General features: G+C 41.4%; 1 protein-coding gene across 1 annotated transcript in view; it reads right to left on the reverse strand.

Annotated features, from left to right (window-relative positions):
• Positions 1-21,405, reverse strand: part of asap2a (ArfGAP with SH3 domain, ankyrin repeat and PH domain 2a) — a 56,204-nt gene that overhangs the window by 19,893 nt on the left and 14,906 nt on the right. The window contains exons 2-5 of the mRNA XM_070919790.1: positions 18,300-18,372; positions 9,754-9,899; positions 8,683-8,757; positions 3,016-3,065 (exon numbers count right to left, since the gene is read on the reverse strand). Coding sequence (XP_070775891.1) covers positions 3,016-3,065; positions 8,683-8,757; positions 9,754-9,899; positions 18,300-18,372 — 344 coding nt within the window. The remainder of the gene's footprint in view (positions 1-3,015; positions 3,066-8,682; positions 8,758-9,753; positions 9,900-18,299; positions 18,373-21,405) is intronic.

The following is a 21,405-nucleotide window of genomic DNA, read 5'->3' on the forward strand; positions in this document are numbered from 1 at the left end:
AATAAAGCCATCCCTGGAGAAAGTGATGTTAATGGAGGTGTCTTGAAGACATCACATCCTCCACAGGGTCAAACACTGAGGTTTTCCCTCCAGACAACAGAACTAAAGAAGCCATTCAGATGCACAGCAAACAGTCATCACAGATTTTATAGCATTGCATTTCCAGATGTCCAATATACTGAAGTAAACACACTAATTTTGTGGAGGAGAAACATCTGGCTAATTGCATTGAAATGGTTGGGGGGAAAAAATCTGTGTAGTTTGAACTTCTTAAATCAGAATTGCTAAGAGAGGGGTTAAACTTTTCCATCATTAGCATAAAGCTTGTTAGCAAAATCAAGCACTTCTTGTTGTTTCTCACTGATGATGGAAATTGAAACCGGTACATAAATCAGAAGAAATTAGAAAGCAGATGTCAGACAGTGGGAATTACTTAAGTCAGCAGTCCTCATCCTGTATGTTATAATTCAAATCAAAAGGGGAATCTATTTTTATACATAATTATTGTCCATTAAGTATTTGGTTATGTGTAGGTATTATTATGTAGAGATGATTAAGGTTGAGTTTGGGGTTAAACGGTCAGGGATAGACCTAGGAGGGCATGAGGAAATGTTCTGGTGAAACCTTTCACACGCCAGGCTGCCTGACAGTCAGAACTCAGGGCTGATTTTTTCACAAAACCATAAACTCTGCATACAGTCACAGGCAACCAGGAAAACACACCACACACAGGAGGGGAGGAGACACCAATCCATGCAACAGGGCATTCTTTTCCATATGCTGTTTTTTTCATGACAGCATACTCGCTACAAAAAGGATGCAGCAGTTTGTTTCCTCTCAAAGAGACGAGTATGTGTCGGTGACCGCTAGCCGCTCGAGAGCTGTTCATGTGCGTCAAGACAGACTTCACTCCCTCATGGTCAACTGTGTCATCCGTCTGACCTGCTAGGCTCAGTGCAATATAAATACAAAAAGGCCATTCCAAAACTCAACAGGAAAACTAAGAGGAAAGACCAAAGTGGTGGGACTGCATGAGCCAACTTAAAGCATTCTGTTATAATATATAAAACTAGTCTCAAAGGGAATACTTAGACATTTTGGGAAAAATGCACTAATTTGCTTTCTTGCCGCGAGTTAGACGAGAGCCACAACATGTCGTTTTTACATGTTTTTTGTACAGATGAAACAAACGAGATGTAGCGTGTTAATTAGTGAGCTTTAGTTGTACTGGTAGGCGGATTTTGTTCAATTTGAACAGAGCAAGGCTAGCAGTTTCCCCCGGTTCACAGTCTTAAGCTAAGCTAAGCTAACCATCTCCTGGCTGTAGCGTGGTATCGACTGTCTCATCTAACTTTCCGCCAGGAAGCAAATAAGCGTATTTTCTATTCCTTTAACAGTCCTTCTCAACTGTTACTCCCTATATATTGTGATTCATGAAGTCTCACCACTTTATGAACGAGAGAAAAAATACAGTCTTCTGGATTCTTGCTGTTGCACAATAAGTGTCCCTCAAGCAAAGTGGTGTGTATTTACTTCTTTAGTTTGACTGCACGCCCAGCTGGGTTTCCCACTTTAGTCTGCAGCTACAGGCAGGATACTACAAATGAAACATTTGGCATGTTCACAAAGGCTGTGTAATATGGTGCTGCTAACAAATGCTAACTTTGACTTGAGGTTTGTTAGTTTAATGACAGTAACTGTGAGTCGTGATGGGAGGAAACGCAATTAAAGTCAGTTTCCTTTCTCTCTTTGGTATTCTGAAAAAAGGAAAGCAGTTTGTTTTTACCAATCGTCTTAGACATGGTTGGAAAAACCGGAAACAATCAGCCTTAAAAGACACAAACTGTTCTGACAGCATTTAGTTTTGGTTGTAAACTCGCCATTTTGCCAGAGTGAACAAGCCAAATTGAATTTCATTGCGAGCACACTGCTGGTCTTTGTCAGGACATGAATCTTGAGCCCTGACAGCATTACAGCATCATCAGGGCTGCGACTAATAGAGAGACACATGTTAGCCAGGCTGTTTGGCCGCCAGCCAAACTGACAGTTGCTCAACTGATGATTGGGCTGAGGATCCATTCACTTTCAGTCCTGTCAGTTCAGGGAGTGATTCACCAATTGGAAAGATACATTCTGCATTCAAATTTAGGAAAATTGGTCTGATTTTAGTAATTAGATTTCAGATTAAACACTCCTCCTGAATGAACAGCATCCAAAGTGAGACAACTCCCGACCCGCAGACTGAAAACAGAATTCAAACTCGGGTGTCAGATGCGAAGAGCTTGCAAATCAAATTAGGTAATCAGAAATCAATTAATCTCTCTGCGTCTGTGAATATGAGAACAGCCTTATTAGCGTGACAGCAGAGAGATAAGAGACGGCCAGAGGATCACTGATAAAAGAAGAGTGGGCAGGACATGTCGGGGTGTTTGGTTGGTTTTCCCAATCAGGCAGAAAAGTGAACTCTATTGATGGCGTCTGTTTGCTATCAATAGAGTCAAATCATAAGAATAAGTTGGGACGGTCAGGAACGGTCACATAGCATCCGGCTGAACTCTCGAAGTCAGTACAAAGCCCGTACTGTCTGATCGAAACGGTTTGGAGAGAAGATGTATTACCCTTTCAGTAAAGAATGTCCTTTGCAGCTTGTAAAATATATGAAAGTGCTATAAAACGTCATGTGTTCTTTGCATGCACATTCACAATGGTGTTGAGGCGGAAAGGTGATGGTGAGGGCTGGTTATTCACATTATCAAGGATGTGTTGACAGATAATCACATGGGGTTAGAGGGGGAGAGCGGTTAGTCGAGACAGAGACATGACACATACTGCACATTTCAACATACTAACTGACACACGTTTGGTAAGTTAAGACTAACTAGTGCTGCTGAATTTAAACTAATGATGACTGTGTAATCACAAGGTTTTAACCATTGGGTCAACATGTTGCACAGTTTTAACTTGTGAACTAACAAACCATCAAATGTCTGGTAGTATACATATTAGGTTTCTTACACTTTTGTTTCGTAGTCCTTCCAGGCTTTGTCAAAAGGCTTTTTCAGATCCTGTGAGAAACAACACAAAGCAGAAATTGTAAACAATAGTCTGGGATATAGTGCTGAAATTATTGTTTATTATTTTTGTTGATGAATTGATCAGTTAATTGTTGATATGACAGAAAGCTCCAGGACAGTTACTTAATGGACCCTGTGGTGAGATGTGTGTGTGTGTGTGTGTGGTTGCAGGTGTGTGTTTCATCACAATGTGAATCAGTAAGTTGAATCATCCTCCTCACAGATGCACAGAAGCCCACAGCTGTCTCAGCAGGGAACTGGGACAGGTTACGCTGGAGGGTTTTAGGATAAGCATACGCGCAGTGCGATCATTTTTTGGCATTCGATTCGATTCCTCTAGTCACACCGACAACAGGCAACGCTTTCGTCATGGGTGTGCTTTCACATCAGCTGCTTGAGCAAAGCGCTTGATTAAACAACATCCCTAATGCTGCGTGTCTGATTAAACAGTGATTAGGACAAACAAAAGCAGACATTACTGGGTGCAATTGGCCGTGTCATTCCCTAAAAAATGCATTTCGACAAATGAATTGTTACCCGATACCAGAGCCAGAATGCTCAACTGCTTTCAATGATAACAACAAATCATCAAGAGGATTATGACACATTTAACTAAAATGTTGATTTGTAATTAAACACCAAAAACTACAGTAAGCACCTGCTGAATTATGCATGGAAGTGAGGTTTTTATCCAAAGAAAACTCAAACCCACACAAACATTTAGCACTTAAACCTTAAGCAGCACTCATATCCGGCTAACTGTGCATTTCTGTGCCAAGCCAAGGAGCACTCAGCCATTCAGTCAACCAGCTCGAGGGCAGAAACCACCAGAGGAAAGAGAGCATAAAATACTATAAAAGTACAAAAGGAGCTGATGACCAAAGTGAAAGAAGTTACGAGCCTGTGAAGAAGAAAAAAAAGCTCAAGCAAATAAGGAAGCTGCTATAAAAACGAACTGCAGGTCAAGAGAGAGCCAGAAAGAAAAGAGAGGCTGAGCGGAAGGAAATGTCAGAGCCAGAGAGAGAAGAAAAATGGTAACAATGGCTAAAAATACCAGATCCAGGCACCGCTGGGCAGAGAATGGCAGAGCAGAATAGGCCAAGGCACAGGGCAAAACACTCCCCGAGAGAGCAGCGAGCTCTTTGTGCCCTGATTCCCTGTCCGTCTCAATCCAAAGGACGGAGGAGGAATGTCATGCCCTTGACAAGGGCCTCCATTTGTTAACGTATCACTTCTTACTACCTACTACCTCACATGTCCAGGAATAGAACTTCCTGTTACACATTCCTCACACCTTTTCCCACCTCAGTAATGAATGTACAACCTGGTCGGCAGCAACGAAGGCAGAGTTGAGTTTGGATCTGTAGTACTGGTGCATTTTTGGATTTGGATTTGCATTTTCTGAAAGGGCCGGGTTCATTTTACAAAAAACAAAACATTTTCTCACTTAACTCTGGTGATATCTAGTCATGCAGATAGTTTTGGCTGTATTTGGTTTTCAGATCCCTCTGACTCCACCGAATACAAAGGAATAGAGTGGTTTGAGGTGCTCACAGTATTGAAAAATTACGTTTAAAAACAATCTGGCAGACAACTTGTTGGACCCTTTAATCTACCACTTCTGCTATTTGTAAATCCTTGGTTCAATAACTTTAAAAACTACTGATGCTGCTGATGTTTTAGTTTATAGTCTGCAAACCAAACTAAGGAAAAGCCTTGATTAGTAATCTGCTCTTATCTAAAATCTCAAAAAGCGAGCATGCGTGGGTGGTTCGGGTGTTCACGACCCACTGAAGCACAATGAGACAGTTTACAGCTGGACTCGCATCACCGCTCACTCCAAAAAGCTTTAGACCACAGACCTCTCTCCTAACACTCCTTACACACACAGACACACACACACACACACAGACACACACACACAGACACACACACACAGACACACACAGACACACACAGACACACAGACACACACAGACACACACAGACACACACACACACACACACACACACACACACACAGGGTTCTGCAGCAACTATCCAGACACTGTAACTGATTCGTGATAAGCTGATATGACTCATGGTGGGTTAGAAACACAGACCGGTCAATAAGCAGAGGATGAGAGGCATGACATCATGCCGGCGTCCACTCAGAAAGTCCGCTGTTAGCAGAACAGTCTCGTGGACTCAGCACTTTCCATTTTCCACTGACTGGAGTGTGTGTGTGTATGTGGGTGTGTGTGTGTGTTTATCTTCAGTAATAACACTACTGGGTCTTCCAGGGACCCCACCCCAGCCTTTTTTGCTAGTACTGCACTGACTGAACTGTATCCTGAGTAAACACTATGTCAAATTTGCTTTTTACAGTAATTAAAAAGGCAGAAACTGATGGCAGCCTAAAAAATGACAATTCATTTTTTTTAAACACATGAAATGCCAGTTGCCCTCTGTGGTGAAATGACCATGAAGGTAGATGAGGTGGAAAATGGTGGGTTTTTAGAGAGTAACAGCAGTGACAGGTTGCTAGGTGGTAGCCCTCTAATCACAGAGCCATTAGCAGCTGCCTCCCTCGGGGTTAGTTCATCGCACTCATAGCCGAAGACCGCACTAGAAGAATATTAACAAGCTCTGAGTGAACAACGGCCACCAGAAGGCCATTAAGTCCTGACTTAAATCAAATGAAAGGACTGGTGACTATTATAGCTGCCACACAGCTGAAGTAATTGCAGAGCATTTTAAGATATCAGATTGCATTTTTTATGCATTGAAAGAACATTAGCAGTTACATTTTTAGGCTTACGTCATTTATACACTTCATTCCTCAAAGAGATGTTCCTGTTTTCCTGGCTGTCTTGATGCTTATCACTCTCCTAAAAGTATTTTCCTGCCTTTTTACATGCCCTCTGTATGCTCAGTCACCTTGTTGCTGCCTTCTATGGGGAGAAAAGAGTCTATTTATTTATTTATTTACAATTTCCTGAATGTGTGGATTGGGTTACATTTGTGTGTGGAGTACTGAGACTCTTTTCACAGCCTCTGATACACAAACACATGTTGTGTTTAAGTGCTGTTTGAAAACTGGGACGTCTCACTTTTCAGCACGTTTGTGAATTTGAAAGGCGTTTTCCCAAAAAACATATAATAGTTTGTCACCCTTTTATCAGACAATATTTATCAGACATTTATTTAATTTTGTATTATGTAATATTTCGGTATGGTTTTAATTTTGGCAACTTCAAATTCACTGACTGTATATATACAGTATATAGAAAACTGTTTAATCAAGTTTTATTTGTAAAATTGTTTGTCAAATTGGTTGGTATTTGTTTGTGGATTGGAAAACACTATAAATACTCATAACAGATTTATACATTTGTAAATCTTGTTTTTACCTGTGGATCATAAAACACACATTTGTCATCAATATTGAGACTCATTTCTCTCCATAGACTTCTCTAATCTTTTAAATAAATCTCTCTTCCTCCATGCCAACCCATTACTTCATCTTACTCTCTCTCCTCTTTCCAGCAGTCTAAACAGGCCATCATGCAGGTCTGGACTTCTTCCTGCTTTCCCCTCTCCTAACAGGTACTTCCCCTGAGAGAGGACAGGAGTGGAGAAGCCGTATAATGACAGAGGAGGAGGAAGATGATGAAGGGGAAGGGAGGGACGAGGGAAAGCCCTCAGGCCGTGGAGGTGAGCAACAGGTTGGGGGGGGGGGGTCATTTCCCTTCTAGATGACTCTTTCTGTAATTGTCTCCTTCCCTGAATTCTTCTGACAGTTTAGGCTTAATGTCTGAGGTTTATTGTCATCACAACAGTGGTGGCATTTATGTGAGTGTGTGTAAATGTGTGTGTGTCCTGAGGTATAAAATAACCAGCTCATTAGCTCCATGTCATTGGGGTAATGAGAATCATCAGAAGACTAATGAGCAATAAGTGGGTAAGCATTACAGATGTGACTGGAAGCCACAGCCAGACTGGAGAGTGAGGGGTGGGGGGTGACGAGGACAGAGTGAGGGAGACGGGGAGAGAGAGAAAGACGAGGGGAGATAGTAGCGGTGTTAAGAGAGAGACAAGAAGACAAAGAAAGGAAATCAAGAGAAAAGCAGATAGAAGCTGAAAAGAAAACATCGCACTTGAGAGACGCGCAAAAGAGCGAGAGAAGAGAAAGGACAGTTCAGAGGTCGAGACAGAGCCAAGTGGCTGAGGGTCATGGGGACAACCGGCGTTTCTATGGCAACTAGTCTCATTTCAGAGCTGGCTAAATCGTATCATACCTCGTGGAAACCGCAGCCAATCATGTGCCTGGAGAGTGAAAGGTTACAGACCGTCACGGACAGTAACGAGTGCTGATTGCATTACAGCGCTGCACAGCCTATTAACGAGAGTCTGTCTGGGTTTAGTCCGGCTGCGGGACGCACATGACTGACTGACTAACTAATGGGTTGTGTCAGTATGTAGGGCGGTAGGGCTGTGTATTGAACCTCAATCTGAACCTCAATACTTTTTTGATAAAGACTGAAATGCATCTGTAGAACCAAGCACCGAAAACTGTCAAGTGCTAAAAGCTGGCATTACATGTCTGGTCATATTTGTTGTTTTGTTTACTCTTTTTCTAATGTAATTAAAAAAAGCTGTTCTCAGAGTCTTTGGGAGGCAGAAATGACTGTTAGTCAAGTCAGAAATGCATTGATTGGATCATAAACGCCAACATCATCCATGTGTCACTGGTTACTTGTTCACCTTGATGCTTTATGCAAAATTATGTGATGCTGAGTGTGGGCCCCATACCAACACTTTTTCATGTGTTCTGTTGAATAATCACAGGCTCTCAGCTAACACTTCCATACATTATGTTGACCGATTTTAGACTCCACACGTTATGGAGTGACGATAACCTCCATGCTGACAGTTTAGCATAACTTTCATCATGTTGAGTAACTGTAGGCATCGTGCTAATACTTGAGATGACTCAACTCTGCTGAAGGCAGGTGTGGTCTGGCAACTATTTCATCATCCATCTATCTAGTCAACTCAACTTTGACTTTTTATGGAAACAGGGGAAAGTGGCCTGAGGTAGATCAAAGCAGCTTGTTAGCGAGACAGCAAGACTTCAACGATGGCAATGATTGTCAGGGTTGCTTCAAACCACTTTGAACCAGCAGCACGGCCTCTAGGTGCAGTTAGTAAGGCTTTTAACTCTTTAAAGATTAGACCACAGCCTGGATGAGCATGTTTTGATTATATTTATATTGATTTTTGTATTTAATGTGTAATTAGGCTTAATCGCTGCCAAGAAAAAAAACAGCCTTCAGTGTCAATCAACTGGTTTGTTTTGTGTTAATAACAGTTCCCTCCACATGATGAGAAAAAGGGTGATTTCAATATACAGATCAGTTAACTTTTATGTTTTCATTTAATCACTTTTGACACATGGATGATTCGCTTGCATCAGTTAAATGAACATAACTGTCCACTCTTTCATAAAACTTTTATTTCTTTAAAAGTCACTGATGATTCAGCATGAGGCTGAACTCTACTCGTCTACTTGTATAACGCTTCCCGTTCAGCTGTAACACAAAACCGTGCTGTTTTGTTGACTTACCCCTTTGACTCCCTTCAGGTCTCCTTTCAGCAGGCTGTCCAGAGGAAACGTGATGATGTTGTTCATGTTTTGGAACTGGAGGAGGGTGAGGAGAGAAAACAGATAAGAGTTGAAAGGTTACATCAGAGGATTTAAACCTGCAGGAGAGTGAAAGTCGCCACCGACATGTAATCCTGTTAGTGTCCTGTGTGTTGTTTTGAATGTGTGTGTGTGTGTACAGTGTGTCCAACAGGAGAAGAGTGAGGCACAGGTAAAAATACTTATTTTATCTTGAGTAAATGATGGTGGCAAGAGGCTAAATGAGGTAAAATAATGAAATCTCTCTTATGTCTGAAAGTTTGAACCCTCAGCACCATTTGTACCATCTTTTTAAATCACTATGAAATCACATTTTCACATAATTTAAGTCAAAAACATAAAAAGATCCATTATGACACAAGTAACTCCCCTGTTAGTTACTGTAAAGCCCAGCCTGTGTGTGTGTGTGTAATGCTGCACATGTAATCTAGGAAGCTTGCTAAAGCTTTGAGAGATTACATCTTCACATCCAGGTCAGCCGGCAGCTCATATTTCTTTAATATAAAGGTGTTGAGATAACACTAATACAAAATCTCAGGCTCCTGGTCTCAGTGGGAGTCGATACAGTGTCCTTGGTCAGTGACAGACCGCACATGAAGGTGTCAAATTTTTCTAATAAAGCTTTGGCTTCCATACAAAACCTGGCTTTAACGGAGCAGGATCAGGCTAGATCCAGCAGATATTTGGTGCTGTAGCGGCTCTTTTGGCCGTCTCAGTGGAAAAGTAGAGCTACCTCCAGAGGGCTTTAAGTTCCAGCTGGACTCGGTATGAGCTCAATGTGTGTGTGTTAGAGGACACACACAGAGACTCAAGGGGATTGAGACAATTAGGGACAGGATGGAAATCTTTCTTTGTCCCAGAGGATTTTACCCCTCCTAACTCCATCCCCTCCTCCAACCCACACACACCCACACACACACACCCACACACACACCCACACACACACACACACACACACACACAAAAACACAAAAACACAGAGTGTAGACTCACCAGGTTTTTGAAGAGCGCAGTGAGCTCCTTGGTGAAGACGGAGAACTTGAGGAAAGCTGAACCCAGATCAGGATCATCTCTGTACACGCAGTTTTCTCCAAATTTCTCCAGAGCCTGAGTGTACTGCTCCTCGTTCTCTACATGGGCTAGAAACACACACACACGACACACACACACACACACACACACACACACAGGTCAGCTTTGACAGGTAGAAGGAATCAAACTATGGTCTTTCACTCTCTGATTGTTCGGTCAAAAAATCAATCACTGGCTATTAATAATGTATGGTAGTCTTTCAGTGAACAAAGATCCACTTTTCCGAATCGTCAAACCTTCCACTACAGTTCAGAGTTTTCCCAAAGAGCTGGTTTGCTGAGCTGCTGCCAACATCTGATTAGACCACTTGTCTGTAGTTTTCCCAATTTTTTTCCCCCCGACATGCTGCTCTGATTAATTGGTGCAGAGCATAAATACAATGTGATCGATCAATCACCTGCTGAGCTGAATCATCTCGTCATCCCCTTATCAATGTAGTTATTATGACTTTTGTAATGAACAATCACCTCATTAAAAGACCTTTGCTGTGAGACGTCCTGTAGTGCTGCCGCTTGTTTTCTAATATTATATTTCATCACAGCAGAGGTGCTCTTTATTTCAGGCGCCTTCACTAAACGCTGCAATTTTCTCATTCAGCTTTGCACATGATTCACTGAGGATGAACAATAATACAAACTAACTGATGAACAGAACAACAGAAAACATCATTAGAGATGAGACCTTATGAGAGAGGCAGGAATCTTGTTATGTTTTTGCTTTGGATCAACTAGCACTCCTGACTAGCGCTGAAACATCTTTTAATTGATTAGTAAGTCAACAGAAAGTTATTCAGCAACCATTTTGAATCATTATTTAAGTCATTTTTAAGCAAAAAACGCAAAATGTTCTTCGGTTCCAGCTTCTGCAGTGAGAGGAAAAGCTGCTTTTCTCCGTTTTATATCATTGTAAAGTAAATATCGTTGGGCTGTTAGTTAAACAAGACAAGCAGTGGACTCTGGGAAAATTTACAAATTAAACAATTTAACAATAAACAATTGCAAATGAAAATAGTTGTTAGTTGTCGTCCTACTTCTGACAATAAAAAAAAGAACAGAAACAAGGTAAAGATGGAGGTGAAGGAGGTAAGTGAAGGGGTTATCATTTTTTTTATCTTACATTGACTTTTATCCAAAGTTTTGATGGCTATGATCTTCTAAAAATCTCTACTTCCATCAGCTGTGATTTGACACACATATTTTCATCCTTCTCCACCCTCATCTGTATTTTGTCATTATTTTGCTTGTTCTTTTAAGCGACAAGAAACACCAGGGGTAAAAGAATATTTTTTTAATGATTGTACTGACAGAGATGATAACGACACCCATAGGGAGAAACGAGTGGCAGCAAAGAAAATGTTAAGCCAAAGGTGGACAGGAAGAAGAAAAGAAAAGTACACCGAGTTGGCCCCCAAACTAAATAAACCCCCAGTTAGTTACCAGCCAGGGGGAAACCCATAAACTAGCCGTGACCAAAGTCCTTGCGTGTCAACCTAATCTACCACGGGGTTAGGCCTAGATGATTCCACTTAATACACTTCACGCCAGACTAGGCAGCTGATAACAGCTAATGCCACTGGGACAACGGTGGAGCGAGGGATGGAGCACCGGGGACTGTTGCTATGACGACACTCACTAAGAGACGTGACAAAGAAAGAGGGAGGTTTTGAGTGAAGGACTAGAGGAAAAAAAGGGAGAGGAGGGGTGTGTAAAATTATGAGGATGTACGCTAAAAAGACACCTGCTTCAACATCATGACTCAGCTTTTTATCTTCCAAACACACACGCACACACTGATAGATAACAGACACAGGTGCACAGATGTGGCAGGTTTATAGGTGAAGCTGCAGAGATATCCGTCATGTTATAAAAAGGGGAAAGCGCTACCTGCTGACCTCCTCACATCACACAAATCTAATTTAAGCCACCAAATATCAACTGATGCAACAGGTGAGCTGCACGATGAAGACTATAATGAGACTCAGTGTTAACTAATAGTATAAAGTACCTGAGATGGTGGTTTTGGTACCACTTTTTTAAAAAAACTTATCAATAATTTAGTCTATTTAATGTTGTTTAATTGCTTGTTTTGCCCGACCAACAGTCCAAAACCCACTTCACAATAATATAAACCAGAGAGAAGCACCAAATCTCCGCATATGAAAAGCTTATACTATTACTTAAATGATTATTCAATTATTGAAACGAGTTGGCAATTAACCTTCTGTTGATCAAATAAATGATTCATTGTTTTAGTAATAGTCTTGTTTTTCAAAATGTACATTACCTGAAATTTGTGCTTGAACATTTCTAAAATACATACAGATGTTTTGACAGTAGAGACATATTGTTTTAATTGATAAGAGGCTGGTGACATCTCTGAATACAGAAAGAAAAAGTTTATGACCAAAATCTGCAAAAGAAAACACACCCCATCATTTCATTATCATTTAGTGGACTCGAGGACTCCTAACAATTAGAGATGATTCGTCGATCAACAATTCATCAACAACTTTTTTGAACATTTATGAATCGTTTAAATTGTTCTTAAGATAAATTAACTGGCTTCGGCTTCTCAAGCATAACTACATAATAATCCCTTTGCAGTGGTTGCAGCCCAATTAAAAACAGCTTCTGGTTCAAAGCAGTGAAATGTGTCGTACAGAGATATAATAAACTTCAATCACTGTCATGTGTCAGACACCAGCCCTCACCACACACCCGCAGCCTACTGTTTCCACATCAGCTCCAGCTGTTTGGCTCTGCCAGGCTCTGAGCGGGCCGGGCGGTGGCCTGCCGTTGTTTTTGAAGTGGCACACAAGAGCTCTGAGTGCCGTTATTCAGCACCAACAAACCCCCCTGGGCTGCTTAGTAAGTACATGTGTATTTGCTGATGCAGGCTACAGTACAGAGCAGCTTTGAACCTCAAAGGACTGCATGACACACTCAAGTAACGTGGAGGGGAAAGGAACCGAAAGAAGTGAGACACGAGGAAAGAGGCAGCCTTTTCTATAGTTTACACTGTAAACAAAACCTGCTAATTCACTGCTGCCCTGCACATGTTGCCTAAACATTTCCAATACAGTAAGCTGGTGTTCAGGGGCTTCTTAAAGAAACACAGGCTTTTTTAAGAGAGTCACTCTTAAAAACTATGCCCTCCTCTGAAATGATAACTTTTGTCAATGTTACATGTCTCTTATTAACCCTGAACATCCTCTATTGTAGCATCTGGATGCTGAAATGACCAAGATCTGTGGTTCCAGACCTTTTTAGCTTGTGACCCCTTAAAACAAAGCAATTTCTACTTGCGACCCCTCATCATCAATACAATAAAAACAGCAAAAGATTAGAGGAACATCTTAAAAAATATGGAATATTTTATTGCTTTTCTTTCTCTCTCATGAGCCCTCAAATATATCTTGCAAAGCATAAAACAAAGTTCTTATTTTACAAATGTTACTTTGGTTCATCTTCCCAGTGTGCCTCGCCTTTCAGAAAATAACTAATTAAGAGTTTCACTAGAATCTGGGAGCTTGCCAACTAATTGGTGCTTAAATAAAAGTGGAACCCTGTAGACAGTCATTGTGAATAAGCCAAAGCCAAAAAGTATCCGTGCACTATCACAAGAAACTAAGATGACTGGAGAAGACTATGAAGCCTACTGCATGTTAAATATATGTGGGATAAATATACAGGTATGTGCCTAGTTAGAGTGACCACAATCTGGGCCACTTTCAATGTGATATTCCAAAATACAGTGATTAATATTCCTCAGTGAACTTGTCTTCCTTAATTGTCATTACGAATTGCGTTTACATCTACCTAAGATCCGAACACAATGCGAATCAGACTACCTCCAGATGTGGTCACGCAGATCCAATCACATTCCGATAACGACGCATTTACACCTTGCATTAACATGCATTTTAACATGGATAATGTGTCCAGATCGCATTTTGATACCAGGTGTAAATGGGGTGTCTGACTTATGGTACAACAATAAAATACTGGGTGTTCAAGCTCCCCAGCTGTTCCTTTGGGGGTCTGGATCAAGGTAGTGTATATCTTTCCTTTCCTCCCTATTAACCTCACTGTAGCATTTTGGGAGCCTTTGAACCATTTCGCTTTGAAAACCACCATCATCTGTATTTATTTGATGCTGCTACTACAATTACTACTACATTTGACAACCCCCCCTCTAAAAAAAAAAATGCTTGAAAAGGTAGCATGTCAGTAAGTGGTGTGTGTGTGTGTGTGTGCGTCAGGAAACGATGACCTTGTGTTTACTGGAGGCCATGACACAGTTGAACACACACAAATAGCCTGCTAATTCCCAGTTGTGTACAACATTCTTTACTGTATCTTCCCTCTCAAACACACACACAGAAAAAAAAGGCGTCTGCTGAGGATTATCTAACATTCCAAAGGCTTGTTTTACAGCTTCTTCCATCTCTCACACACAGACACAGACACACACACACACACACACACACACACACACACACACACACACAGACACACACAGACACACACAGACACACACAGACACACAGAGGGTTTAATCACCAGATAGCAGGCTGGCCTCTGCTTCCTTTCACCGTCTCTCCCACACTCATTCCCTTACACTCGGCTCCATCAGGCCTGGTCGGCTGACGCTCTGACACTCACTAATACAATGTGCGGCCGACCTCAGATCAATTCCATATCTCTCTACGGACTTTGTGAAAACAACACTGGCCACATGTTAACAAAAGGGCCACCAGCACAGAGAGAAGGGAGTGTAGTTAACTTTTTACATGCCGTAGACAGAGACCAAGATTTATAGGACGTGTGAAAGACAAATAAAAGGGGAAAAAAAGAGGATAATATTAAAAAGCAACAGTTTGATATTTTAGGGAATACACTTATTCGCTTTTTTGCTGAGAGTTACAGTAGGGTAAAATACCCAAATTTGTTCGTCTCGGCAGGCTACAAATCCCTTATCGAATCTTTCATTCACAATCTCTCACAGTCTTCTTCCTCACCAGGACGTCAGTGCTCCAGCCAAGAAATGGTCCGGCACATGATCCCCTATAAAACCTCAACTTTCTGTTTTTAAACTTCATTTTTAGGAACAAGATATAATATGTTAATTAGGGAGCTTTAGAGGTGCTAGTGGGCAGTTTTCTTTACTTTCGACAGAGCTAGGCTAGCTGTTTCCACCTGCTTCCAGTCTTTATGCTAAGCAAAGCGGCTCCTGGCTGCTACTGCATATGTACCATGCAGACTTCAGAGTGGTATCAATCTTCTCATCTAACTCTCAGAAAGAAAGCAAATAAGCGTATTTCCCAAAATGTCAAACATTCCTTTAAATGAAGAACTTGTATACATAGAGATGGCTGTCTTCTATTTTCATTACACTTTCTTTTTGAGTCTTCCTCCTCCTTTATTTCAGTGTCTCTTCAGGTGTTTTTCCCTCAGACATACATCCAGTTTAATTACATTAGGGCTTGTGGGAGTCTCACTTTCGTGGTTACTTGGCAGCCAGGAGAGAAATGTGTAAGTGTGTGTGTGTGTGCGTGCGTGCGTGCGTGCGTGCAGGAGTGACCCGAAGGATAAGGCCAGATCAGACATCATCAAATTCAGCGTTTTCCTGATGCAACATGGGGCTGAGTGCTGCATTATTCAGGAGCTCCATCCTATAGGTACAACAGCAGGAACACAGCGCTCACTCGTCTGCCTCGAGTCGTTATCTGTTCAGCAGCTTTGGCAGGTCTGTCCTAGCAGCTCTGCTCCATCAGCTGCAGGTTCTTCAGGGGTTTGAGATGCTGCTGCTGGTTTATTCATCAAAACCCACAAGCTGACAACCCGTCAGGTCCCTGCGGCAACAAGGGGCCCTCTCGCTCATCTATACAGCTCTCCCTGTATTTTTCTTCCTCACCTCTTTCACTCTAGTTTCCTCATCTTCTTCTTACTCTCTCTCTCTCTCTCTCTCTCTCTCTCTCTCTCTTGCTAGCTTACATTGCTTGCTCAGCCTCTCTTCTTCTCTGCATGGTAACTCTTGTAATCTTTTCCTCACCATTCTGACCAAACCTCCATCTTCCCTTCGCCCTCTCCATCCACACCTCCTCATCATTACTATTCCTTGTGTCATAGCCAAAAATATCCTTGCGGGGTTTTTGGGCTCGACAGCCAGTCATTACAGGAGTGTATTCTCCGAGTGTTCAGGCAATCAGTGTTGAGTTCCCTGTTCCCTGTCTCATTATTCAGGCAACATCCCAGCACCCACTCTGAAGAACATTAATAAAACTGTGTGCTTTCTCTCTTCTCTAAGATGGCAGGCATTTGCTTTAGAAACTGTAACACAACTGCTTGTCTACATGTCACCATCTACAGTTAGGGTATGTTTACTTTCTGAGATCCAATTTAGTATTTATCTTACCTGCATATATTCATATTTTTAAGATATGGAGAAACTGTCATTGATATTATTTCTTTAGAAATATTCATGCCCAGACATTACAAACTGTTCACTGCAACTTGATTAAATCAGCAGTTAACAGTGTGTTTGCAAGTTTTAGTGCCTCACTACTTAACATTTATACTGACCATTTTCACATGCATAATACACAGTTCATAAGTAATTTAACTGCTAGATTGAACTGAAAAGTCTAAACTGAATTCACTCATACTGACTGACTGATGTTACTTCAATCCAAATAAAAGCAGACGCAATGTGTGATGGATTATATAACTCTGATAAGTACACTAATTGATTTTGTGATCATACAGAAATGAATGGAAATCAGAGGATTCATAGAAGAAATAATTAATTCCAAATGTATGAAAAACAGCAGCAGCTTGGTTTACAAAATGGTTTGTTGTTGTTGATGTTCATAATTTCTTTGTTTTGACCACTTGGGGGCAAAAAAAACTATAAAAACAACGCTGATGTTATATTAACACCGTATAAAGTGATGAAGGTGAACTTGTTTGCAAAACAGTTGCTTATTTACATGTCCAGCAGATATGGAGGAACATAACAACGTCCTTCCAGCTCTGTTTCAAGCTGAAACGCTCTGTAGAGCTGAAGAGAACAGCTGAGGTAGTAATTCTCTGTGGGGTCATCTGTAAGATTTCACATTATACATCGCTATTTGATCCTTTGTTAATGTAAAAATATCGATTAGTGCAGCTTTAAGTATACAGTATTTGTCGTTAATGGACTAAAACAGCAGACTCTAATCTATAATTGAAACTACATGTCTCTGTCTCATGTTGTAGACACAGGCATGACACAGAGGGCTTCATGGAGCAAGGTGACCTCAGTCAATGCGAGCTTCCTTGAAAGAACTGTAAATAACAGCATTCCCAGACAAAACAGTGTTTCTATTGTAAACATTGATAGAAATCTGGACAAGCTTCACAATTTAAGCTTAAAGGCAAAAAGGTTGATTTGCTTCATCCAGACAATCTTGTTCATAATGAAAACAAACTGCAACTGTCTGAAACACCTGCAGTTCTCAGATCTGTGTACCCTGCTGCACTAACCACACAGATTCAAATGAAGGTAATTTATCGACAACAAGGGCATTTATTTTGGCAGCTGAACAGCGAGAGAAACCTGAACAAGTTAATCTTCTACATGTGCACCTGCAAACACACACATAGTATCAGTCTTTCATGTCATGGGATGACAAAACAGAGGTTCAGAGTCTGGCAGCCACAAAAAGGCAAGATGTTTATGTGTAAATGCATGTTTAACAGTGAGGTGAAGTGAGAACATGAGTGTGTCCATGCCTCAGCACCCACACACAAACACACTGTGCGCCCCTCCCCAGCTGTTCCTTTGGGGGTCTGGATCAGACAGCTGTCCCTCTGGTCTGAACAGAGCTCACACTGTTCTGAAAAAGACATGCTCAGCACATTGTTCAGAGGTCTCTCTCCCTCTCTCTCTCAGCGGGGTTCTGTCAGGCTGGCCAAACAAAAGACACTGGAAACACCCAACACTGGCACAGCCAGCCACAGTGAGCATGGTAATAACACACTCACACTCACACTCACACTCACTCACTCAAAGGCAGTGGATCAAATGCTTTAGGGATCCAATTAATAATCAGTTTCATTTTCAATCTATTGTGCATTTTTTGGATTAAACTAATTATCCTGAGTGAAACAATGTAAAAGAGAATAAAACACAAACGTCATTAAAGATACTACACCTCAATGTGATGTCATGATCCAGCAGCCACAAAACCTCACATGCTTCATTTTTTTTATATCAAAGAGAAATACAGTATGAAATGATAATATATGCAATAAAAATAACGATTAGTTAACTTATCATTTCAACGCCAAAAGGGCTCTCATCATAACATTGAACTTGAAAGCATCTTCTAAAAAGGTTTCTGGCTGAAGTGACAGTGGTAAGATGAGGAAATGAAAACATAAAGGACAGACAGGAGGACTCACCGAGACCGGACGTGTAGATGGCCTTCACAGACTTCTTCATCTTGTACAGAACACTGCGGTCCACATCCAGAGCCTGGACAGACAGACAGACAGACACACAAAGACGTTATCACTCAAGTTAGAGTAGATTTATTACTTTATTGTATTTTGTGGTCATTGTGTATATGGTGAGATATTGTTTAGCCTGCATGATGTTTAGTGATATTTGTCTGTTATTCCACCTGACACAAGATTCAGAGGGCATTACCCCATAAGCTGAGCGTCCTATAAACAAGGTGTGAAACTGTACAACAGAGTGCACAAAATAACGGGAACACCTGACTATATAACTCACTCAGAGAATCCGAATGAATTGCCATTTCATTTCACTTCAGTCATTCAGAGGTATCGAGCAATTATTATCATTCTGATGCAACAGCTCTGCAGTAACACAATACATCACCTTGTAAAGTTGATACTGTTCAGACTGTTGATTCAACTCTGCTGTCATTTTTGAGGTCGCAGTCTGTTGCTGCACTGAGTTGAATTATATTGTTTGGTGTTGCTGCGCCCCGGCTGCAGGTAATGAATTATTCAAGGCAAAGCTAAGAATAGACCTGAGCTCCCTCATCAGTTAATGTGTGTGTGTCTGTGTCTGTGTGTGTGTGTGTTTATCAGTATAATAGCTTGTAGAACAAGAGCAGTGAGCATCTGAGGTCCCTTACATGAAGGACAATTTCCCAGAGTTGTGTATACACGGGCACACACATACACACACTAAGCTATGAAAAACCATAATCATACACACTTTCACATGCATTGAGCCCAGACTCACACACCAACCAGAACACACACTGCAAGTCCAGCTGAGACAATGCAGCACTGTACCAGTGATGAGTGAGGGAGCCTCTTGGGATGAGGGGGATTTGGGGAAATGAGTTTTTAGGGGCTTTATTAAGTACGTCCGCCCAACCGGGCCAAAGCTGGCGCCACTTTTCCCTGCCCTGCTCCCCGTCTGACTGACACATATCAGATACCCTGGACCCTCTGAAAACAAAACACACAATGGCTCCCATTCAGCTGCAACACACACACACACACCACACACCACACACCACACACCACACACACACACACACACACACACACACACACACACACACACACACACACACACACACAGTCCTCTTTGCAACACCATCAGATGTGATGACAAAATTTATTAAATCCATAAATCGGTGCTGTATTAATATCTGAAATATGAGCGGTTTGCTATTGCAAAATGGAAGAACTGCTCAGCACTTAGTTTTCCCCAGAGTCACATTTCACACACACACACACACACACACACACTTGCGAATACACACAAAAAGACAGAGAGAAAGACAGAAGTGACTTTGAAGGGAAAATTACATAAATTAGAGTCACTGGTAGAGGCAGAATAAAAGAACACAGACTGAGAGAAAAGACACGGACACTGTGCCTTTTCACTCCTCTCTCAGTGGTGGCTCATAGGAGCCACCTATGAAGTGTGGCAAAGGAGACCCAGTCAGCCTGGTGGGGTATACAGTTACATTGGACGACTCAGTGAAGAGGAAAGATAATAGGGGGAGGAGGGCTAATGAAGGCAAACCTAACGAAAGAGTTGTCTGATCAAGCAAAGACCACATCTGTCCTCTTACATTTATTTGTATTTCAACGAGGAGTAGTTGTACAAAGTTGATGATATGTCCCCTCTGCAAAATTTGTGTCCATTTTGACAGAATGGCTTGGACACAGTGCTGATTTATCACCTTCTGCAAGGTTACACACAGCATTTATAGTAGTGCCCTTTTTTATTATCACATTTCTATGAAACATTAGGCTAATTAAGCTTCAGGGTAAACGAGCAGTGGCGCTACATCACACGGGCCACATATTTAATGGCTGAAGTGAATGTTTTAACAGTCATCTAGTAACTACATTTACAATATAAGATGCCCCAGGATATACAAGGTGGGAAAAGTAGAGACAAACTAATCAGTCACAATCAGCTGCTAATGTGTGAGAAAAGAAAATTCACAGCAGCAATTCAGACACGAGGAAGTTAGTTTGATAATCACTATCAGGACACACATTTTACCCAGTGGGCCATTTTGACGTTCAGCCAGCTGTATCTGCCTTTATTACCTTCATACCATTAACACAGATTTTGACATTGATCGCAAAATATGTTGTTGCGTTGTTTATTAAGCAGCATAAGTTACAGTCTCATTCACACTAAGTCCTGATCTCAAGCTGAAACAAGCAGAACAAACAACTTAAAACAAAGGCAGTACTTGGTTATAGTAACACATGCTAAAAATAAAATCTGATGTCTTTTACCAAGGGAACTGTGCAAATTAAAAGAAGCCAACCAGAACCTACTTGTTCCTCTGAGTAAAAGTAGGACTTACAGTGCTGTGGTTTTAGTTCCTTCAACTCCTGTTAAATGACTCATCCGTTGCATATGCCATTATCCCATTAGCTCTGTCTGGCTCAGACAGACTCCCCGACTGCAGCTCAGACCCCACACAGCCACGCGTGTGTTAAACAGGTATTTTCAAAACAAACGCAGAGACAAAGAGTACAGCTGTTCTACAGACTACTATCTCTGTCTACACCGCCAAACCAGGCAAGCCGATGCCACCTTGGGCTCTGTTCAGTACTCAGAGTGAAAGCCTTGAGAGCAATTACAGCGTTTCTTCCTGTGAGACAATAGAAACCTTGACAGTGGATCTGCGTTCAACATGAGGTGTATGATTTTAGGGCTCAAAAAATACTGAAGGAAAAAAACCAAAAAAACCCATAAACTGTTTCAGTATTGCATGAAGCAATTTCAAAATGAGCCCGTAAAACATAGTTGAAACTGTCCTTTATTTATTGATTATTTGGTGCTGTGAATGTGTTTGGTGTGGAGGATGTGAGGTCAAACAAGGGTGAGCAACTGAAGTCAAAGCATGTAACAGCATTAACAGCTGAGTGGTGCACAGAATCAATCAGACACCAGACTGTGCATTTAATTCATAATTTATAATAAGAGAGCTGCAGAATTGTGTCAAGATACGTTTGACACAGTACTTGAACTGTAATGCAGATGGCTGTCTGT

Source organism: Enoplosus armatus, chromosome 15 (genome assembly GCF_043641665.1).
Source record: "Enoplosus armatus isolate fEnoArm2 chromosome 15, fEnoArm2.hap1, whole genome shotgun sequence".
In the NCBI taxonomy this organism is placed as follows: Eukaryota; Metazoa; Chordata; class Actinopteri; order Centrarchiformes; family Enoplosidae; genus Enoplosus; species Enoplosus armatus.